This window comes from Syzygium oleosum, unplaced genomic scaffold, assembly GCF_021117445.2.
Source record: "Syzygium oleosum isolate NSW1041296 unplaced genomic scaffold, Sole_v2.1 Sole_v2.01, whole genome shotgun sequence".
Lineage (NCBI taxonomy): Eukaryota > Viridiplantae > Streptophyta > Magnoliopsida > Myrtales > Myrtaceae > Syzygium > Syzygium oleosum.
This window is the reverse complement of record NW_026607485.1, coordinates 20924460-20945523: the sequence shown is the minus strand read 5'-3', so window position 1 is coordinate 20945523 and position 21064 is coordinate 20924460. Positions and strand designations below refer to the sequence as shown.

At 40.4% G+C, this 21064-nt stretch overlaps 2 protein-coding genes across 5 annotated transcripts; both read left to right on the top strand.

Moving 5' to 3' along the window:
• Positions 1 to 567: 567 nt before the first annotated feature.
• On the top strand, positions 568 to 2500 carry LOC115664867 (probable inorganic phosphate transporter 1-3). The gene is made up of 2 exons (XM_030586748.1): positions 568 to 1344; positions 1655 to 2500. The coding sequence occupies exons 1-2, from the start codon at positions 568 to 570 to the stop codon at positions 2498 to 2500; spliced, it is 1623 nt and encodes a 540-aa protein (XP_030442608.1).
• A 14073-nt stretch (positions 2501 to 16573) lies between these two features.
• Positions 16574 to 19448, top strand: LOC115688424 (low affinity inorganic phosphate transporter 1-like). 4 transcript variants are annotated; one of them, XM_056319895.1, is made up of 2 exons: positions 16574 to 16655; positions 17587 to 19448. In XM_056319895.1, exon 2 carries the CDS (start codon positions 17619 to 17621, stop codon positions 19167 to 19169), a length of 1551 nt encoding a protein of 516 aa, XP_056175870.1. In that variant the 5' UTR covers positions 16574 to 16655; positions 17587 to 17618; the 3' UTR covers positions 19170 to 19448. The 4 variants fall into 4 exon arrangements, with proteins under 4 accessions (XP_056175870.1, XP_030470098.1, XP_056175861.1 ...); XM_030614238.2 differs by having other exon boundaries at positions 16620 to 16749; XM_056319886.1 differs by lacking the exon at positions 16574 to 16655 and adding an exon at positions 17378 to 17474.
• Positions 19449 to 21064: the final 1616 nt, after the last annotated feature.

Genomic DNA, 21064 nt, shown 5'->3' with positions numbered 1-21064 from the left:
TAGTTAAAAAGTTCATATAAATATTTCTTGAATTGATGTTGTTTTAAGTGTTCTTATCAACTTCATCCTCGCTTGAAGATAAAATAAAGAATGATACGCCGTCTTTGGGAAGTGAGATACTCACCGAAGTAATGAGTTGACCGGTTGCCATCAAAGTTGCCCCCTCAAACCATAAATTGGCATAACTTTGACCTTCTTGAAAGAAGTACCACACACAGCCTTACGTTATATATTAAAAGTTTTGTTCTGTCCCCGCCAATAGAAATACGATTACCACGTTCGATAATGTGATGTTGGAATCTCGACATGTTCATGTACTTAAAAATCTAGAAAATCTAATGCAATTCCCGAAGCAAGAACTAGGGCATGTGGAAACAATTTTCTTTACCCCATATGTTTAGTCGAGGTCATTGGTGGTTCTCATCGTTTCTCTTTCTCCCTAGATAAAAGAAAAAAGAAGAGAATCATTCTAAATTTGAATGATCACTTGCCTATAGTTTAATTATCTCTTTCATGGGCAGGAAAATTGTTGAACTGGTTGGAGGGCATTGAACTCCAGCTTCGATCATGGCTAAAGATGATCTTGGAGTGCTAAATGCACTCGATGTGGCCAAGACACAATGGTACCATTTCACCGCCATCATCATTGCCGGCATGGGGTTCTTCACCGACGCGTACGATCTCTTTTGCATCTCCCTCGTCACAAAGCTCCTCGGCCGCATATACTACCATGTGGACGGTGCGGCAAAGCCCGGCACGCTCCCTCCGAACGTGTCTGCTGCTGTCAACGGCGTCGCCTTCTGTGGCACTCTTGCCGGTCAGCTCTTCTTCGGCTGGCTCGGCGACAAATTAGGTCGGAAGCATGTCTACGGTATAACCCTCCTTCTTATGTTCATCTGCTCCATCGCTTCTGGCTTGTCCTTTGGGCATTCCGCAAAAGGTGTCGTGGCGACCCTATGCTTCTTCCGGTTCTGGCTTGGGTTTGGGATCGGAGGGGATTACCCGCTCTCCGCCACCATCATGTCGGAGTACGCAAACAAGAAGACTCGCGGGGCGTTCATTGCCGCAGTGTTCGCGATGCAAGGGTTTGGGATTTTGGGGGGCGGGATCGTCGCTTTGATCATCTCCTCGGCATTCGAACATAAGTATAAGGCCCCAGCTTATCAAGTCGATCCGTTGGGCTCGACCGTTAAGCAAGCCGATTACGTGTGGCGTATCATTCTAATGCTCGGTTCACTCCCGGCGGCCCTCACTTATTATTGGAGAATGAAAATGCCCGAAACTGCTCGTTACACCGCCCTCGTCGCAAGAAACGCTGGGCAGGCAGCTGCAGACATGTCTAAGGTATAAACATAGATGAGTTCTTTCTCTGGCCATAAAACAAATCAATAGTTTATTGGAGAATTATAAGTATATCCAAGAATATAATCCAAGACTACTATGATGGACTTCACAATCCCGACTTTTCTTTTTTGAATGTTCTTATTAAGTAAGATCACTGAATTCTTTTTTAAGTTTCTTTTCCCTTTTTAGTGACTTGAGAAATTTGTGGTTTGTCCATCAAATTTGTTTGGTCTTGCCTTCTTGTCATCACTTCCTTAATTGAGTGGTTATTTCATGTAATTTCTCTGATATATAGTGAAACCGTCAACAGGTGTTGCACATGGATATTGAATCTGAACAAGAGAAGGTGGAGAAATTTTCCCAAGATCCCCGCAACAACTACGGCCTTTTCTCTAGGGAATTCGCCCGCCGCCACGGCCTCCACCTCGTCGGGACGACCACCACGTGGTTCTTCCTCGACATTGCTTTTTATAGCCAAAACCTCTTCCAAAAGGACATTTTCACCGCAATCGGGTGGATCCCACCGGCGCAGACCATGAATGCCATTCACGAGGTATACAAAATTGCTAGGGCACAAACCCTAATCGCTCTTTGCAGTACTGTACCCGGGTATTGGTTCACCGTTGCAACGATCGATTACCTCGGAAGGTTCTTCATCCAAATGATGGGTTTCACCATGATGACGATCTTCATGTTCGCCGTCGCCATCCCATACAACCACTGGACTCTGCCTCCGAACCGGATAGGGTTCGTCGTGTTGTACTCATTCACCTTCTTCTTCGCCAACTTCGGGCCAAACACAACAACATTCATTGTTCCTGCCGAGATCTTCCCGGCACGGTTGAGGTCCACATGCCACGGGATATCGGCGGCTTCAGGGAAAGCCGGAGCCATCGTCGGGGCTTTTGGGTTCTTATATGCGGCGCAGAGCAAGGATAGGACAAAAACCGATGCAGGTTATCCACCGGGTATCGGCGTAAAGAATGCATTGCTTATGCTCGGGGCGATTAATCTTGCGGGAATGTTGTTCACTTTGCTCGTGCCGGAGCCAAAGGGCAAGTCACTGGAAGAGCTTGGAGGAGAGAACATAGGTGAGGATGAGAAGGGCGAAGGTAGGGAGATGCAGCCTCCTTCATTGGGACCATTTGGTGGTTAGAGAATTCAACCCGAAAAAAAAGAAAGAACTTTGGTTGTAGGAGGAGAATTTTGTTGTTTGTTCTTGAGTTTACTTTATTTTGGTTTAATATTGCCGTAGATAAATTCCCTCCACATTGTGATTTCTCCTTGCATTGACCTTGTTTCATTGGGAGTGTATGTAATTCTCCATTTGCTTTGCTGATACTTGTTCTAATAATATTGATCAAAACGTGCATATCTGTAAAAGTCGGCTTTTCTAATGAAATAATTAATTTTCCCTTTTTTCCTTTCTTATTTTTGCCTTGCTACATCATGAATTATTTTTTATTCTGATTTTCTTTTAAAGTCCATTGCTTTGTTGATTAATGCTTTAATAATATTGATTAAGTCTGCTATTCTAATCAAATGATCAACTTAACTTTTTTCCCTATCTTATTCGTGCTTAGCTACGTTATGGATTATTTTTATTCATGCCCACCGATGCACGCTCTCTCTCTCTCTCTCCATCGCGAGCTCTGCCTCTAGATTTGGAAGCCTGACCTCCATGGCTGTCGAGCCTCTACATCTAGAGACACCGCTGAGCTCGATGGCGAGATCTTAGCGGCCAAGGAAGAGCCGTCAAGCTCAACGACGACGGGATGGAGGGAGGGAGGGAGAGAAGCATGGCTGAGCGAAAGATTGTGCGCATTAGGTAGTTATACTAATCAATATGAACATTTTCAAAGATCACACCTAGCTTGTGCATGTTATATTTTTCATGTACTGTACACATAAAATATATTTTTAATAAGCCTATTCATGCAAAGTGTATGAGATGGGACCTAATTACTTCTGTTATAGATTAGATCCAATTTCCGTACATATATCACAATTGTGGGGAAGGTATTGAAGCGATATGACATCGATTCATTAGCTCAATATGGGGAAAATTTGTTCGACATCCACGTGATGATCGTTCAAAAAGTTAAGAGACTGACATGTGTAGTATTACTAATTTTAGGATTTCTATTGTAGTCCTAATTTCTTTTTAGGTAAGCAAGATGAGCCGAGAGAGAGCTTTTAATTAGGGGTTCAAAACCTAAACAATGCACGGCATACTTTTTATGTCGAGAGCATGTCTAAATTGGCAAGGGTTTTATTTGTCAATAGGCAGCTAGTTAACTCACTTTATCATCGAAGAAAAATCAAGATAGATTCTTTCTTAAGACGATGGGTGTTGCCGAAGCAAGCGATCGAACAGTAAAATATACAGAACAAGAAAAAAAATCAAGTACCAGATTTTCGTGGTTCAGTTGGATGACCTACGTCCGCGGAGAAAGCGACAAAGAATTCCACTATAGATCTAGCGATATAATGAAGATTATAATCATACTCAAACACTCTCAGTATTTCCTAACCCCAATTATCCCTAATAACTCACACAGTGTTTAGCCACACAATTCTTCATGAAATAAACTCTCAATCTCATGAAAGAATTAATAAATCTTAACACAAGATTTTCATGGCTTCAAAACTAGGGATGTAATTTACAAGCAGAAGCCCCCTCTTGGATGCTCTTCATAGCGAAGACACTTCTTATATATGCACAAGAATTTGATCTAAAATGGGAAACCTTCTCCAACTAGGAATAGGAAATCTACTTGAATTAAGAAAGTTTCTCCTTCATATTCAAACTCAAAATATATTTTCAACAATCTCCACTTTGACTCGACGTTTGAGTTAAGTTACAATTGCTTCGCTAGAATCTAAACTTCGGTACTACTCTCCCACAGCCCCCAATGGGTTCAACCGCCACAGACATCTTCCAAGTCCAAACCTCACTTGTGCACGTTATATTTTTCATGGACTGTACACATAAAATATATTTTTAATAGGCCTATTCATGCAAAGTGTACGAGATAGGACCTAATTACATCTGTTGTAGATTAGATCCAATTTTCGTACATATATCACAATTTGGGGGGAAGATATTGAAGTGAAATAACATCGATTCATTCGCTCAATATGGGGAAGTTTCTTTGACCTCCTCATAATGATCGTTCAAAAAGTTACGAGACTGACGTGTGTATAGATCGTACTATTAATTTTAGGATTTCTATTGTAGTGTTCTTTTCTTTTCTTTTTTAGTTTAGGGAAGCAAGACAGGCCGAGAGAGAGCTTTCTAGTAGGGCTTCAATAACCTAAACAATACACGAAGTACTTTAAATGTCGAGAGCATGTCTAAATTGGCAAGGGTTTTCTTTGTCAAGGTAACTCACTTTATCATCAAAGAAAGTCAAGATAGATTCTCTCCTAAGACGATGCGAGTGGTCATAAATCACTGAGCTGTATACTTCAAATTCCAATGGCTGGACCATTGTTTCGCCCCTAAAAACATCACCTACAATCACCATGTCATCCTTCGATAGATTTCCAAGATTCCATCTAGCTTTAAGTTGCCTGGACCAAAGAGTTATGGACAAATTTGTGTGCTTTCTCAGCTTTGTAAGTTACCACGACTCTCTCTCTCTCTCTCTCTCTCTCTCTCTCTCTCTCTCTCTCTCTCTCTCTCTCTCTCTCTCTCTCTCTCTCTCTCTCTCTCAAACATGATAATGGAATCTTAACAGCCCATGATCGTGAAGGTTGATTTATCATATCTCCAAATCTTTGTTCTCTTATGAATTTGTCTTCGCAAGCGTGCACTGGGTTATTTCATGATGCATACATTTTGATAGCATCTATATATATGCCCGTACTCTCAGCGTCCGAGTTTCTGCACGAGGTCAACGAAACTTGTTTTTTGTGCTTCTAGATTGGGGACCATTGCTTCCTGTGGTTTGTAACTTATCTTGCTTCTAGTTGACTCTTTAAAGAAAATGAGACTTTTTTTTGGGTATAATCAAAGAATTCTTAGTTGAATATATGCACAATTGAAATAAACGCACATTGAGTTTTCGAAATGTGAAATTATGAACTCTAATGTGAAAATTTGAGGTGACTTGGGAAAACGATGGCCTTTTCTTTCTGCGATTTTAAGTTTAGTTTACTTTATTTGTCATAATTTGGAAATTATCACTGAGTGATGGTTGGCACCAATACGTAACTTCAAATCATTAGCTCAATTGCCCTTGTCACGCAGAAATTTTACCGCTAAAAGTGGTGTACAAGTAGCATACCAAAAAAAACGATAAAAGAGAAAATCGATATATATATAATTACAGATTTTTGTATCAAGCCACCATGACAAAGAAAAGAAGCTTGAATATGTGCAGTGAAAGAAGTCTATCGAAGACGATTGTTTTTCGGCCGCTAGTGGAGTTGGAAATATTCCATGTATGAAAAGTCAAACGAGGACAGTAAAGTTTGTTGAATTCGTGCCCAAAAAGCGACAGGAATATTAACATTTTGGTACGACTTCGCAATCCAAATGTCATTTCCAATTGCTTATTAAGTAGATGAGAAATCTTATTAAAACTGTTTTACGTGATGTGACGATTTTCTATGGAAAACTTTAAAATGCCAATAATTCAACGAATCACGAGCTAATTCAAAAAAAAATACCATCTTTACTTTGAGTGGCAATTCTGATCCGAACTTTTTTTTGTCCAAAAAAAGTATCAATTTTTATTAGAATCCCAAATCTGGCCCCCGTGATGCAAAATTTTCAAACTGTTCCGGTCAAATTTGAAATTTAAATGAAGGTTGGTGATTTTTTATGACATAAAAAAAAATTCAGACCCAAATTGTCATTCAAGATAAAGTTGATGCTTTTTTTGGAACTAGGCCAACCACTTATTTCAATACCTAATTAAAAGTTGCCGCATCGCTTATTAAGTAAACTCTAGTAAGAACTCTCAAACAGTGTTGTTATCCATATTTTAACATTTTATTTCTTGGTAATTTACGACGTTGTATAAAAGCTTACTACTTTTCATAGTAATCTAGTATAAAACATCTTTAGTATTTGAACAATATACTTGTTAATATTATAGGATACTTTACTAAGGATTACGATGTTTCAAAGAGATCCACGAAAAATATTGTAAATATTCAAATATCCTAATTTTCCACTGTTTACGATTTTTTACCAAGATTCGTGATGTTTTGTCATAACCTAGTCCAACAAGTCATAAATGCTCAACTTTTTACTATTCTACAATGTTTTACTAAGGTGTACGACATTTCTTTGTAACCTAGAGCAACACATTATTAATATTTATGTATCCATGCTCTTTATGTACGACGTTTTCTAAAAGCTTACAACGTGTTGTTGTAACGTAGTTCAAGTATCGTAAATATATTAATATTCCAATTTTTTTATATTTATGATGCTTCACAAAGGCTTACGATGGTTATTATGACCCAACCGTAAATATTTTAATAATCTAATTTTTATTGCTTTACAATATCTTACGAAGGCTTAAGACATTTTGTAACCTAGTGCAAAACATCGTAAATGTGTACATGTCCTAATTTTGGATAACTTACAACGTTTTCCAAAGGCTTACGATGTTTCATCGTTAAGATGTTCAAAATATCGTAAATATTTGAATATATAAAATCTGATACTTTTTTCACAAAGGATTACTAGATTTCATGGTAACCCAATGCATAGCATTGTAAATGTCTAAATAAAGTGACCCTTAGAATAATGCTCAGGATGTTCCGTCGTAACTAGAGCAAAACGTCGTTTAAATAGGCTAACTTCTGATTATTTACGATGTATTCCAAGTGTTTGTAAAGCTTCGTTGTAACCCCAATCTTTTAATATTTTATTATGTAATTTTCAATATTTTCCGATATTTTTCAGATGCTTACAACGTTTTCACGTATGCAAAACGTTGTGAATATTTAAACGTCCTAATTATTTTTATAGTTTTCCAATAGACTTACAACGTTTAGTTGTAAAGTCTTCCAAACATTGTAAATATTTTATTGTTTACGATCTTAATATTTTACGAGCTTAAGACCTTTCATCGCAACCTATTAAAAACGCTGTAAATACTTAAATATACTATTTTTTTATCCATGTATGACGCTTTTCATAAGCTTACGGCATTTCGTCGTAATACGGTTTGAACATCATAAAGTATTCTACTATTTGAATCTTTAGAATTTATGACATTTTAATAAGGCTTACGAGAGTTTCGTTGTTAACAAATGCAAAACGTACTAATATTCAAACAATCAAAAACGACATTTAATATTCTATGATGTTTTTATTAAGGCTTACTATGTTTTGTCAAAAGCTAATGTAAAACGTCGTAACTATTTAAACAATGTAATTCTTAGTAATCGATGACATTCTATAAAGACTTACAACATTTCATTGTAACGTTAATTATTAGAAACTTAAAAAGTTTACAATGTCAATAATTAGATATGCTAATTATTAAAAATTTATGACGTGCTTTTCAGGGGCTTACGACATTCCCTGGTAATGCAGTTTAAAACGTCGTAATTATTTCGAAATTTTTAGTTTTTCACGTTTTACCATGGTTTCCAAAGACTAACGACTTTTCACTGCAATCAACCGGAAAAATCTCATAAATTTTTGAATATGTAAATTTTTTAATGGCTTACAAAATTTTAAAAAAATTACAACGTCGACTCTTAAGACATTGTAAGATGTCTAACTTTTGTCTTTTCTTATAATGTTATACATGTACATAAGATTGTTTTCAAGTTTAATTTTTTCGGTCTTCTGTTGATAAGGTACCATAGATATTTTTTAATGTTTCCCTTTTTTATAGTTTACGTGCACTCATATTGCGCTTCATTCAAAATTTTAGTTTTTTCTTACATTTAAGATATTTTGCACACGTAAAACAAATCAATCTGCTAATATGGTATTTCCAAAATAGCGTTAAAGTTGACCACATATGTTGAACTCCCAATTTTTCCATTTGGGTTATGAAATTGAAAATTGTTCCAAAAAATAAGGCGACGTGGAGTGCGGTGCACCAGGAATACCTTTTCTCATCGTTTTCGAGCCTTCCTTGGTCGCGAGTTCAAATCCCCAATTGCCCCTTCCTCTCAAGAAACCCTAATTCATCTACGACGCGGGTTCGACCCGTGTACTAGTCTTCAAACAACTCTAGCTTTATCTCAACTTGCATCGGCGATGCGACGGTGATGGATTCGTTCAACATGAGCAGTAATTGTAGCTCAAACTAAACAATCCCATCGCAGATGTGAAATCCCCGGACACGCCCTGTGGCCATTCCATTTCGCTCCCATGCGCCACTAAAAAGAAGTCACTTTTTGGAAGGTGCGTGTCCTTTCGAAAGCGGGTACCCAGCTTATCCAATAAGTGCCCAATGATGGGATGACATGATAGACATGTCCCAATATAGGCCAGAAGCTTAAACCCATAAGGATAATGGAGAGTACTAGGACTATGGAAGCAGCCCCGCAACTTTATTCGTTATTTTAATATATCGATGCCCGCATGCCCTGCACTCTTAATTTCTCTCTTATCTTTGTTTTATTTAGGGAGAGGTAATACTCTCTGGAAATTTTACATTCTGATGATCCCGAAGTCAAGACGATGATCGAAATGAAACCTTTTAAGAAGATGCTTAAGTCTAACCTTCACATGGTCGTAAGTCTAAATCCTCATGATTTTGGATTCCTTTTTGATGAACTCGGAATGATGGATTGATGCAGGAATGAGTCTGTTTGTGGGTACGTGGAAGGTGGTCCGCTAAGCGGGGAAGTTGGTAATATTCTTTGGTGATCACTTCGTTTCGGAATTTGTATGAAGATATGGCACGGAACGGAACTAGTTGACCATGACACATGCCAACATGTTCCAACCTCACTACCACGCCACCTGGCTTAGTCCATCCAGAAGATGAGATTCACTGAAAATTTGTTTCGTGCATTGCGTGCTCCACTTCACACTCATTTAAACAATTGCATCAGTGAACTCGAACTAAAATTAAGGGTCCATTTGTTCGAGGAAAAACTGTTTTTGGGAAATTGTTTTCTAATCTTTTTTGTATTTGGATGACGGAAAATCAATCAACCTATAAAGAACGTTTTTTACAGATTGAAAACAATAAGTTTGGATTAAGCGAAAACGAATTTCCTTTCTAGCAAAAAAGAAATCATTTTCCTAAACCATCAAACAAATGAAAACTAATCATTTTCCTTGAAAATAATTTTCTTTAGAGAAAATACCATAAAAAATCCCAAACTATGCTACTTGTGATAAATTTACCTTGAACTTTTTTTTGTGATACGAAAAACCCCAAACTATATCACTTGTGATAAATTTACCCTGAACTTTTTTTTGTGACACAAAAAATCCCTAACTATGCCACTTGTGACACATTTACCCCACAATACTTTGGTCCATGGGCATTTTCGTCATTTTCATTTTTCTATTTTTTTTTCTTTTTTTCTTTTCTTTTCTTCTCCGGCGAGGGCAACCCTCGCCGGCGTTGGACGAGGGCTGCCCTCGCCTGAGTCGAGCGAAGTCGCCCGCCGCCAGATTTGGCGAGGGCGACTTCACCCAAGTCAGGCGAGGGCTGCCCTCGCCGGAGAAGAAAAGAAAAAAAAAGGAAAAAGACAAAAATGTCCATGGGCCAAAATATTGTTGGGTAAATGTGTCATAAGTGGCATAGTTTGCGATTTTTCGTGTCACAAAAAAAAGTTCAGGGTAAATTTATCACAAATGACATAGTTTAGGATTTTTCGTATCACAAAAAAAAAGTTGAGGGTAAATTTGTCATAAGTGACATAATTTAGGGTTTTTGGTGGTATTTTCTCCTTTTCTTTATCATAAATTTTTCAAGGGAAAGAAAATTAGGGAAAAAGCCACCAAAAACCTCAAACTATGCCACCTGTGAGACATTTACCCTCAACTTTTTTTTGTAACACCAAAAACCCCAAACCATACTATTTGTGACACATTTACCCCAATGTACTTTAGTCCATGGGTATTTTCGTCTTTTTTGCTTTTTCTTTTTTTTTTTTCCTTTTCGACTAGGGTGGCCCTCGCCGGCGTCGGGCGAGGGCAAGAGTGGCCCTCGCTAGATCCGGCGAGGGCCACCCTCTTGCCGGGCGCCGGGCGAGGGTCGCCTCGCCCGGGCAAGCGAGGGCGACCCTTGTCGACGCTCGGACGAGGGCCGCCCTCGCTCGCCCGGGCGAGCGACCCTCACCCGACTCGAGCAAGGGCGGCCCTCGCCGGATCCAGCTCGGGCGACCCTCGGCGGCGTCGGGTGAGGGCCGCCTTTGCTTGAGTCGGGCGAGGTCGCCTCGCTGGGCGAGCGAGGGCGGCCCTGGCCCGACTCAGGCGAGGGCAACCCTCGTCCGACGTTGGCGAGGGTCGCCCGACGCCGGCGAGGGCCGCCCTCGCCCAACGCCGGCGAGGGCCGCCCTCGCTGGAAAGGAAAAAAAAAAGAAAAATCAAAAAAGACGAAAATGCCCATGGACTAAAGTACAATGGGGTAAATGTGTCACAAATAGCATAGTTTGGGGTTTTTGGTGTCACAAAAAAAAGTTCAGGGTAAATGTGTCACAGGTAACATAATTTGGAGTTTTTGGTAGTCTTTTCCCAGAAAATTATTCTATAGGAAATATAATTAGTTTTTATTTGTATGGTAGTTTAGGTAAATGATTTCCTTCTTACCAGAAGGGAAGTCGTTTTCTCCAATCTAAGTTTGTTGTTTTCAATCCATGGAAAACGTTTTCCATAAATCGATTAGTTTTTCATCATCCAAACACTAAAAAGCCAGAAAATAATTTTTAGAAATAATTTTCTTTCAAACAAATGAACCCCAAGGGTGTGTTTGGTTCGGGAAAATTTTCTTGATAAAGGAAAATTTTTTATAGGAAATCATTTTCCGGGAAAATGTTTTTCCCTTTCAAACTAGGGAATTCATTTTTCTAACTTTAACATGCATATATTCTTTGACCATATATGGTTTTCCGTTGACTAATCATTTTCAATATACCAAAAGCGTGGCGGTCCAAAAAGGTAATTCGCGAAAAAAATTTCACAAAAGCAAAGACACCCAAATGGACTCCATCGGATTGAACTCAAGTAGATTCATTCAAGTCGTAGTTATCATTTTGATTCATGTAAGATAATCTTTCTTGGTAATACAAAGCCCACGACGTGGACTACCAAATTGCTTTTGATATCTATAAAAATTATGTTTCGAGTTTGAACTCGTTACAGCGTCATGATGGATATTGAGTGGAAAATTGAATGTGAAGTCATAGTCTGAATAGGACTTTCTGGCTCAATTCGGTGAATGACGAAACACGTGGTTTGAGTTGGAGTCGAACGCACAAAATGGTTTCGTGCTTAAAGTCCTTTTGCTTATGACAAAAAAAAAAAGTCCTTTTGCTTAGTAATTTATGCTACTGTCATCGAATTGAGATGGTCCTTTCTCGTGAAAGCGCAAGTGTTCCAAAGCGCGAGTTAATTTCTCGCACATCGATCTTGTTGATCTTATCTAGCAATTATGTGAGGCGAAACATCATGGGATTGGTTCCAATTTAGGGTTGGGAAATACATGATCGATTGATTATAACTCTTGTAGTTCTCCGATTGATAGTGGAGTCTTTCTAGCCGGTTTTCTCCATGACGTAGCTATCGACACGCGAATCGAATCGCACAACTTAACAGTGTTCTTTATCGTTCCTTGTTAATACCTTAGTGATTGAAAGTTAGTTTTCGCGTAATTTCACAACAACGCCGTGCCCCCGAAACAATGGCGATAGTGATAGTGAGGGAGGAAAATATGTCAATCAATAGGAATTGGATGCCGGATGTCGACTTCCATTGATCTTATCCTCACAGCTTACTTGTCCTCTTTTAGTTTTATAAAGAACGATTCTCGAAACCCACGAAAGGAGAAGATGGAGGAGGACTCGGCGACTCGGAAACGTCGGATACTCCTTTTCCCCCAACGAAACCACACGACTTCTTGGGATGACAAAAGTTGACCCTAGGACTTGATTAGCGAAATGAAATGTTTAGAATTTGATTCATCGATGGCTACGACGTTTCAAAAGTGTTACTGCATTAAAAAACAAAGCACGTGTTTCGACTTTTACTTTGATTCTCGCATCGTGGGCGCAATTAAGGGAATTCATATTCATTCATCTATCCGATTATGAACGTGCTTTCACAAAACTACAACTAAATTTTTAGTTTGATCATGGTTGGGTTCGATCTCATTTAGCTACCATTTGTTACCAAGGAAACGATCTAGCAAAATCACCAAAATTCTATGCTTTGATTTGTGATGATTATCGAACAAGATTGATTCAGCACTTAAAAGTGGGAACGTATCAATCTGATTTAACTTATACAATTTAGTGCTTATAATACTGGTTCGATACTTAAATTTTTCAGTTCTTAATTTTCAGTTTATTAAAATGGACCTTACTTTTTAGTAGTTACACTTTCAATCTCAAAATCAATTTTCCATGAAGGAGTGTTTATTGGTCATAATAGAAAGTGTCGTCTCATGAAGCATTAAACTTGTTGCACCCTAACAAATTTGATATTATATGTAATCAACTAGTAGGATAATCGAAATATATTCTAGTGAATATTCTTAAGAAATGTCATGTTAATAAGATACACAAATCACGGTTAAGCAAGACCCATAAATAATAACTTTGGATAATTTTATAAATGGTCTCTGAACTTTGATCCAATGTATAATGTCGTTCCTGAACTTTTAATTCGTTGAATATGTTCCATGAACTTTTGGTGAATGTTCAATTCAACCCGTAAATTATATAACAAATATCCAATGTTATTTTTTCATTAATTCAAGTTGAGGGATAACGTGTCTGGGGATTAAATTAAATATGTATCAAAATTTCATGGACCACATTAGATAAATTAAAAATTCGAAAATAATATTGTATATTAGGCTAAAGTTCATGAATCATATTGAACAAATTAAAAGTTTAGAGATGATATTGCACATTAAATTAAAATTCAGAAATTATTTGTGTCGTTTTTCCTAATAATTTTCCCATCACTAAATGATGTCTAGTCAGGAGCGTGCATTTCGTGTTGGGTCTCCAAAAGCAAGAGTTTTCCCGATAATGGAGTCCCACGACTTTGGTGGAGCACAGAGAGGTTGTGATAAGTTGACTTTGACCTGTGTCTCCCACCGAAGGAAGAGACCAAAGAAATGACCGACGCCTAATAAACTTTTAGGTGCCTATGTTGTGAACAGTCCGGTCTGAATATCAATAAATCTGGTGCGCAATCCGAGATTAAGGCAACTATCCGACATGCGCAAGAAGATCTAATGTCTTTCTTCAAATTTTGGTCTGCTACAATGTACATGGAACAAACAAGATTAAGGTTAAAAGAAAGATAACACAGATATAGAAGATAATGAACGAAAGATGTCGAGCCACCCGCACCTTCGTTCATGTATAATATAAGGGGTAGGTAACTATCAAATCAAGGATGGGGACAAAAATAAAATTCAATTTTTTTTCACCAAACGCATAAAATTTCGATATCTCCAAACAATCAACCAAAAGAGTTACGCTATGCTTTATCGAGTTATTCGTGTACGTGGACCAATCGCTCTTCTAACTTGCATTGCTAAAAAGATCACTATTCCTTATAAAAAAAAGTTTAATTGAAACATATTACATAGGATCATTGCTCTAAGTAATATTACACGGGTTAAAAGCGACACATAGCTCAAAAAAAAATGTGTAGAAATGCACTCGTACTTGGTCCCTAAGTCTACCCTATGACATCGATTTTCACCATCCTTTAAGCTATGGTTATTCTTGGTCCATAAGCCTACAACTCCCCCTAAGGTTGTAGTGGTTACCTTAACCCTAGGTATCATTGCAACTTGCGGGTGTTGAGGGGCATCTCTACCATGGGCAGACCCTCAACTATACATCTTGTTTTAAGTCCCGGCGGCCGGACATCCCAAGCCTCCCGTTTTCCCAAAACACCTTCTTCTTTTTTCTTCGGAGAAAGGGAACATCCTCTGGTTTCTTTACATCGAAGGGATCCATTGATATCGAAAGTATTTCAAGGTTCGAACAATACGTATGATGAAGCAGCTTAAGGACTTATTTCAGGTCAAATCGTATGCATCGATTTTCACCGTCCTTGAAGCTATATGAATATTCTTGTCTAATCAAACAAAACAACACGAGGCCATAATACAAAGTTGAAATAGGGAGAGTGAGGCCACCGTCTAAGGTGTGGATATTTGAGCCGCCCCCCCACCTTAGAGGGCGAAACCTACCCCCCTCCCCTCCCCCAAACCCCAAGAAGTCCCACACCGCTCGGTCTCACGGGGCGCGCCAGTTCCCACACGCACACTTTTCCTTTCCGTCTTTCTTGACCCGTTGACTTGAATTTCAAAGTCCGACATCCTTCCTAAGTTGACCCAACTGCGCACGCGGACCTTATCGATATGATAATTACGACGAAGAAGCCACGACCCCCTCGCGTTACACGAGTCCACCTCGGGACCCGAACTAGCGGGTCGGGTCGGGTCGGGTGCCAGCGAGAAACGCGACCGCTCACTTGGGCAACGTACTCTTTCTGTTGAACGTAATATCCTCCTTTTAAGATTTTCAGCTAAATCACAAAATAACTATGGAAACTGGTTGGAAAGTTACCCTAGAAAAGGAGACGGAAAAGGAAAAATTAGCCTTTATATAGATCTGAAAATGAGAAAGTAACATAATTAGAAGGAGCGTTCTACTTCACAGAGGGAATATGTAGAAATTTGAGTTTTTGAAAATAGAATAATTTTTATCGTAAATATTGTTGGTGGGCCGAAGGTCTTGCCTAGGACGGGATTTGGGCCCACAGTAATTGCTTGGATCCACGCCTTTGCGGCTCGCGACGAAAATTAGAGCCACGCCCGCTCATTTGCGGGCGGGCCTTGAAGGCCTCGTATGATGTCCCGACTCATGATCAAATCTAGTTACGATTGCATCGAAGAAAGGGAAATCTTTAAGTCTTTGTCCGGCAAAGGGGACAAAGTATAGTTTCAATAGTGGCACTTTTACTTTGCTTGCATCGAGTCAAATTCAATAATAGAGAAGATGACGGGGCTTGTTTCACGGGAACGAGATTTAACTTTGTACGTTGTAAGAAGAGCACAACATTATTCAGCAACCTATTATTTGTAGTAAGACCTGATTAATGAACGCATTTGGGTAGACCCCACCTGGTACATAGCCTAAAAACCCTTACCTAGGCTTTTTTATGAGGAAAAAAGAAGGAATAATTCTGCTGAAAGTCTTAAATGATATCCACTGGGATTTCAAAAATCCAAACTTTGTTTCGTGTCGCCAAAAATCTCAAATTTGTACTAATCTGACCAATATACCCTTCATCCCAGTCCTGTCCAAGACGACTTTTAAGAATCTTACGGGTAGCTTACATGGACAATGCCATGCGAACGAAGTTGACGTGAATCTAATATGACGTTTAGTGAAGCCACAGCTACATCGATTTTGGAGGGAAATACTTTGGCCGGAGGAAAAAATCCGTTAGATCCAAGTCAACACCGTTTGCTTATCGTTGGTCCACGTGGGATACTATTTTTCTTTAAAAAAGAATATATTAATCAAGTCGAGGCAAGTCCGTGCCGGCCAAAGTGAATGATTCGGGTAAGAGAAGGGAGTAGGTACCCAAGTCCACCAGTTTTGTCCTACCGGCGAATCAAACCTAGGCCCTTCCATCGGATTGGCAGGTTCATGATCACCTCTAATTTGTACCCCCAAAGATGGTGCACTAGAAAAAATGATCAGCATGTGCACTGCGAAACTGACTGATCTGACTTGTAAGCCAAAGTATGAGCAAAAGTCTCCGCAGCACCATGACTTTTGTATGTGGAATTTTGGTAAAAAGAGTCACCAGCAGCAGGTAAAAAGCGTTAACAGGTAGGAGAAAATGCTGGGCTGAAAAGCTTTTTGAAACTTTGCATAAAGCTCAAATCAGAAAAATGCCAAAAACTATAAGTAGAAAATTAAAAACTCAGAGGTGGCCGCCTCGTTGGCTTTAAATACCGGACCCCCCTTCCCTCTTCACTCCATTGCATTGCCCCATAGACCTCTCTCTCTCTCTCTCTCTCTCTCTCTCTCTCTTTCTGAGGAAACTTGTACCACGTTGTTACTGTTCAGACACGTACGAAGTACGGACTCTTTCGTCAATCCTTCGCGTAACTTTTTCATGTTCTTGTTTTGCAACTTGGGAACTCTGCCTCTCCTGTCTCGTTGCACTCTGTGCTTTCATTTGTTTTTTCTTTGGAAGAGGTGCGTTCTGATTCTTGAAGTTCTCGTTCTTTGAATCGGTGCTTTCTGTAATCTGCCTTTTCCCATTTTTTTCGTTCTTTCTTTTTGACTTGTGTGCCTCTGTTTTGCTTTCCTTTTCTCTGCAAAGATTATAAGAACAGACAGTCTGCTTGGCGAATACATGCTCACTTTTTTTAATCATTTGGGCTTCATATAGTGTGATTTTCTATGAAGGTTCTGTTTTCAAGCTTTACAAGGTTTTTTTTCTGATAAAGTTTATAGTATTAAAGTCATGTCTTTGTCATTCCATGTTCTATATAGTCTGTGAAATCAAGGTTAGGAGATCAGTATACGTCAAGAAAATATGCTTCTTTGCTAGGATCATACACAGCTTTCACGTTTATCACTCTGAAAATTATGTTTGAGATGATGTCAGAAGAGCACGATTCATAAATCATTTGCTCATAATGTTATCAAGACATAAACCTAAAGCTCAAGCTCAACCATAACCACACAGTCTCACTTTATTGACTTGATAAAGGACACGTGCTCGTATTCCATGTTTTCAGTTTCACTAGCAACCAGTCACCAATTCACCATCCACTGATCTTTCTTCTTCAAAACTCAACCTGCTTTTTTTTTTTTTTTCAAGTCTTTACGTCTCTAAGAGGAATTCAGCACAGGGTGTCCATGTGATTGTCTGCTTATTCTTTCCCTTATATCCTCTGTTGATTTCACCTTCCCAAGTAAAATTCTACCTCTCCTATACTTTGGGTCACATCAACATCTTACTTTTAGTTCCCTTAGTTGAGCATATTTTCTTCTGATGTTACTAAATTTTACTGTTGAATGTAACAGCTACGAGGGAATTTGAGGAAAAGGGCTGATCAATGGCTAAGGAACAACTGCAGGTGCTCAATGCCCTTGATGCAGCCAAAACACAATGGTACCACTTCACGGCGATCATCATCGCCGGCATGGGCTTCTTCACAGACGCGTACGACCTATTCTGCATCTCCCTCGTGACGAAGCTCCTCGGCCGCCTGTACTACACTGAGCCGGGCTCCGCCAACCCGGGCACTCTGCCTTCCAACGTGGCGGCAGCGGTCAATGGGGTCGCCTTCTGCGGGACCCTTTCGGGCCAGATCTTCTTCGGGTGGTTGGGTGACAAGATGGGCCGGAAGCGGGTTTACGGCATGACCCTCATGCTCATGGTCCTCTGTTCTGTCGCCTCGGGGCTCTCCTTCGGTAAGGAAGCAAAAGGGGTGATGGCAACCCTTTGCTTCTTCAGGTTCTGGCTCGGGTTCGGCATTGGCGGGGACTACCCACTTTCCGCCACCATCATGTCGGAGTACGCGAACAAGAAGACTCGTGGTGCCTTCATCGCAGCCGTTTTCGCGATGCAGGGTTTTGGGATTTTGGCTGGCGGGATGGTTGCTATAATTATCTCTTCAGCCTTCAAGTCTAGATATCCCGCACCGGCCTATGAAGTCAATCCAGGCCTCTCCACCATCCCGCAAGCCGACTACGTGTGGCGGCTGATTTTGATGTTCGGTGCGCTTCCGGCCGCTCTCACATATTACTGGCGGATGAAAATGCCTGAAACAGCCCGTTACACCGCTCTAGTGGCCAAGAATGCCAAGCAAGCCGCAGCCGACATGTCGAAGGTTCTCCAAGTCGATTTGGAAGCAGAGCCAGAGAAAGTCCAGCCAAAGGTGCAAGGGAACGACTTTGGCTTGTTCTCGAAGCAGTTCCTCCGACGCCACGGGCTCCACCTGCTCGGCACGACAAGCACCTGGTTCCTGTTGGACATCGCCTTCTATAGCCAGAACCTTTTCCAGAAAGACATCTTCACCGCCATCGGTTGGATTCCCAAGGCGAAAACCATGAATGCCATAGAAGAGTTGTACAGGATTGGGCGTGCGCAGACCTTGATCGCTCTCTGCAGCACAGTCCCAGGGTACTGGTTCACGGTGGCGTTCATCGACAGGATCGGAAGGTTCGCAATCCAAATGATGGGCTTCTTCTTCATGACAGTGTTCATGTTTGCTCTGGCCATCCCTTACCACCACTGGACCTTGCCGGACAATCGAATCGGGTTCGTGATCATATACTCGCTCACCTTCTTCTTCGCAAACTTTGGCCCGAACGCCACCACGTTCGTGGTCCCCGCGGAGATCTTCCCGGCACGGCTCAGGTCGACTTGTCACGGCATATCTGCCGCAGCCGGCAAGGCCGGGGCCATGGTGGGTGCATTCGGCTTTCTGTACGCAGCGGATGGGATCGGCGTCAGGAAGACCTTGATCATACTCGGCGTGATCAACTTCTTGGGGATGGTATTCACCTTCTTGGTGCCAGAGTCGAAGGGCCGCTCGCTCGAGGAAATCTCCGGAGAGAATGAGGAAGAAAACGCAGCCGAGTTGAGGAAAGTTCCAGTTTGAACATGGCCGTTCACCCTCCCGACTAGTGCTGCCAAATCGATCATGATTCGAAGCCAAGCTAAAACCTAAAAGATAACCAAAACATATCGCATGGGATCATCCACTAAGTAAAGTTCATGTGGGTTAAAGCAATAAGTAGCATAAGAAATGTGTAGAAATGTACTTGCTCTTGGACTATGCGTCTTTCTATGATGCTGATTTCACTGTCTTTTAAGCTATGATTACTCATGTCTAATCAAATATAAGTGAAGAAGGCAACAATGAGAATGTTCTTCTGAAGTTGGAAGAGAGGGAATCTATAGAAATTGAAGCTTTTATAAATTGAATATTATTTATCTAAAACATGGCGGCGGGCTGAAGGTCTTGCCCGAGCCCGGGGTTGGGGCCCAAAATAGTTGCCTGGATCCACGCACTTTGCGAGTCAGTGACCAAAATTTAGAGCCCTGTCCACTCATTTGGGGGTCGGGACTAGTGTCTGATGAGACATTCCGATCCGTGATTATGTCTAATAATTATGGCCGTTTTGAAAAAAGAAAAAGAAATGGAGGAAAACATTCTGAGTCTTTGTCCAACGAAAGGGGAAAAGTTACAGTTCAACAATGGCACTTTTACCCTACTTGCGTATAGTCAAATTTGATAATACAGAAGCTGATTTCACGAGAACAAGATTCGGATTTGTACGTCGTAAGAAAAATTTTCAAAATCATTCAGCAGCCTGTCATTTGTAATAGACCCGATCAATGGATGCAATTGGGTACGAGGCTTCCTAGTACAAAAGCCTTAAAGCCCTTGCCTAGGCCTCTCCTGGTTAAAAGAACGTCCGAATTTCTTCACATAAAATTAATCCGTTTTAGACGGGTCTGGGTCGGGCAAAGTGGACAGATTGCGCAAAATAAGGGAAGTATTTGCCGAGTTTGATGACACGTGGCAGTTGACGGATATATCGATTTGGGGTTTTACTCTTCGTTTGTCACTAATGTACCAATTTGAGATTTTTCGTGGTATTAATCCAATTTAAAAGAAATTAACGGACTACAAACTCTCATCTATCCTTAGTGTCTGTTTCGTGGCTTGTAACTCTGCCTCTCCTTTTTCGTGTCGTGCAGTCGAACTGGATTGGACTTGGCACTCATCCTTATTTAGTCCTGATCATTACACTCCAAAAATCAAGCCCGTAGAGAGGAAGAAGATGAAGCAGAGATCTGTTTTTCTTGTCCTCAGGTCATAGGCCAAAAGTTTCTCGGCCGAGGATAAGCTCGTGCAACATTTGGTGAGTTGGAATATGAGGCTGGTTTTGTAATTGGTCTTGCACTCATCCTCACCGTTCTCAAGAATTTTACGGAGAATCACATCCTTATAATCAATCGTGCCATGTCCAATTCAGTTCGGACATTCACTCCCTCGAGCACACATACAGATTACTTTGGCACACCAACTGATTTTCACCTACTATGGCCATCATCGGGAAAGTGACATCAATTCCCGATCATTTTGTACATGGAAGACCAATCTTGTCTTTAGAGATCTTCTAATATGATCTTTTCTAGAATCCTAGCACAAGCATCTCAACGCCACTCTCATGGGTCAATTGGATTAAATCTTATGCATGTCACATTTCACCTCGATGCCACAAAACCTCACTTGTCAGCCCACATTGAAATGGAAATAATAAGACTATGAAACTCACGGGAACTGTTTTGGTCGAGACTTCATTATGCTTTCATTTGTGATTCGTAAAAGTTCGGAAGAATCTTTGAAATGGTAATTTGCAACAGTCCAAGCTTGAATTGGCATGGTTTTTTTTCTTTAAATGGAAAATTTCATAAAAAGTCTAAGGGCACGAATGATAAAATTTCTCTTTCCCGGTCCTATTTCTAGCTCCCGGACGAGTTTCT

What these genes read in the sequence shown, in the direction of transcription:
- LOC115688424 (XM_056319895.1), top strand. Translation starts at nt 17,619, where the DNA reads ATGGCTAAGGAACAACTGCAGGTGCTCAATGCCCTTGATGCAGCCAAA.
- LOC115664867 (XM_030586748.1), top strand. Translation starts at nt 568, where the DNA reads ATGGCTAAAGATGATCTTGGAGTGCTAAATGCACTCGATGTGGCCAAG. An exon ending in CAGCTGCAGACATGTCTAAG is followed by an intron (nt 1,345 to 1,654) that starts GTATAAACATAG and finishes AACCGTCAACAG; the next exon opens with GTGTTGCACATGGATATTGA.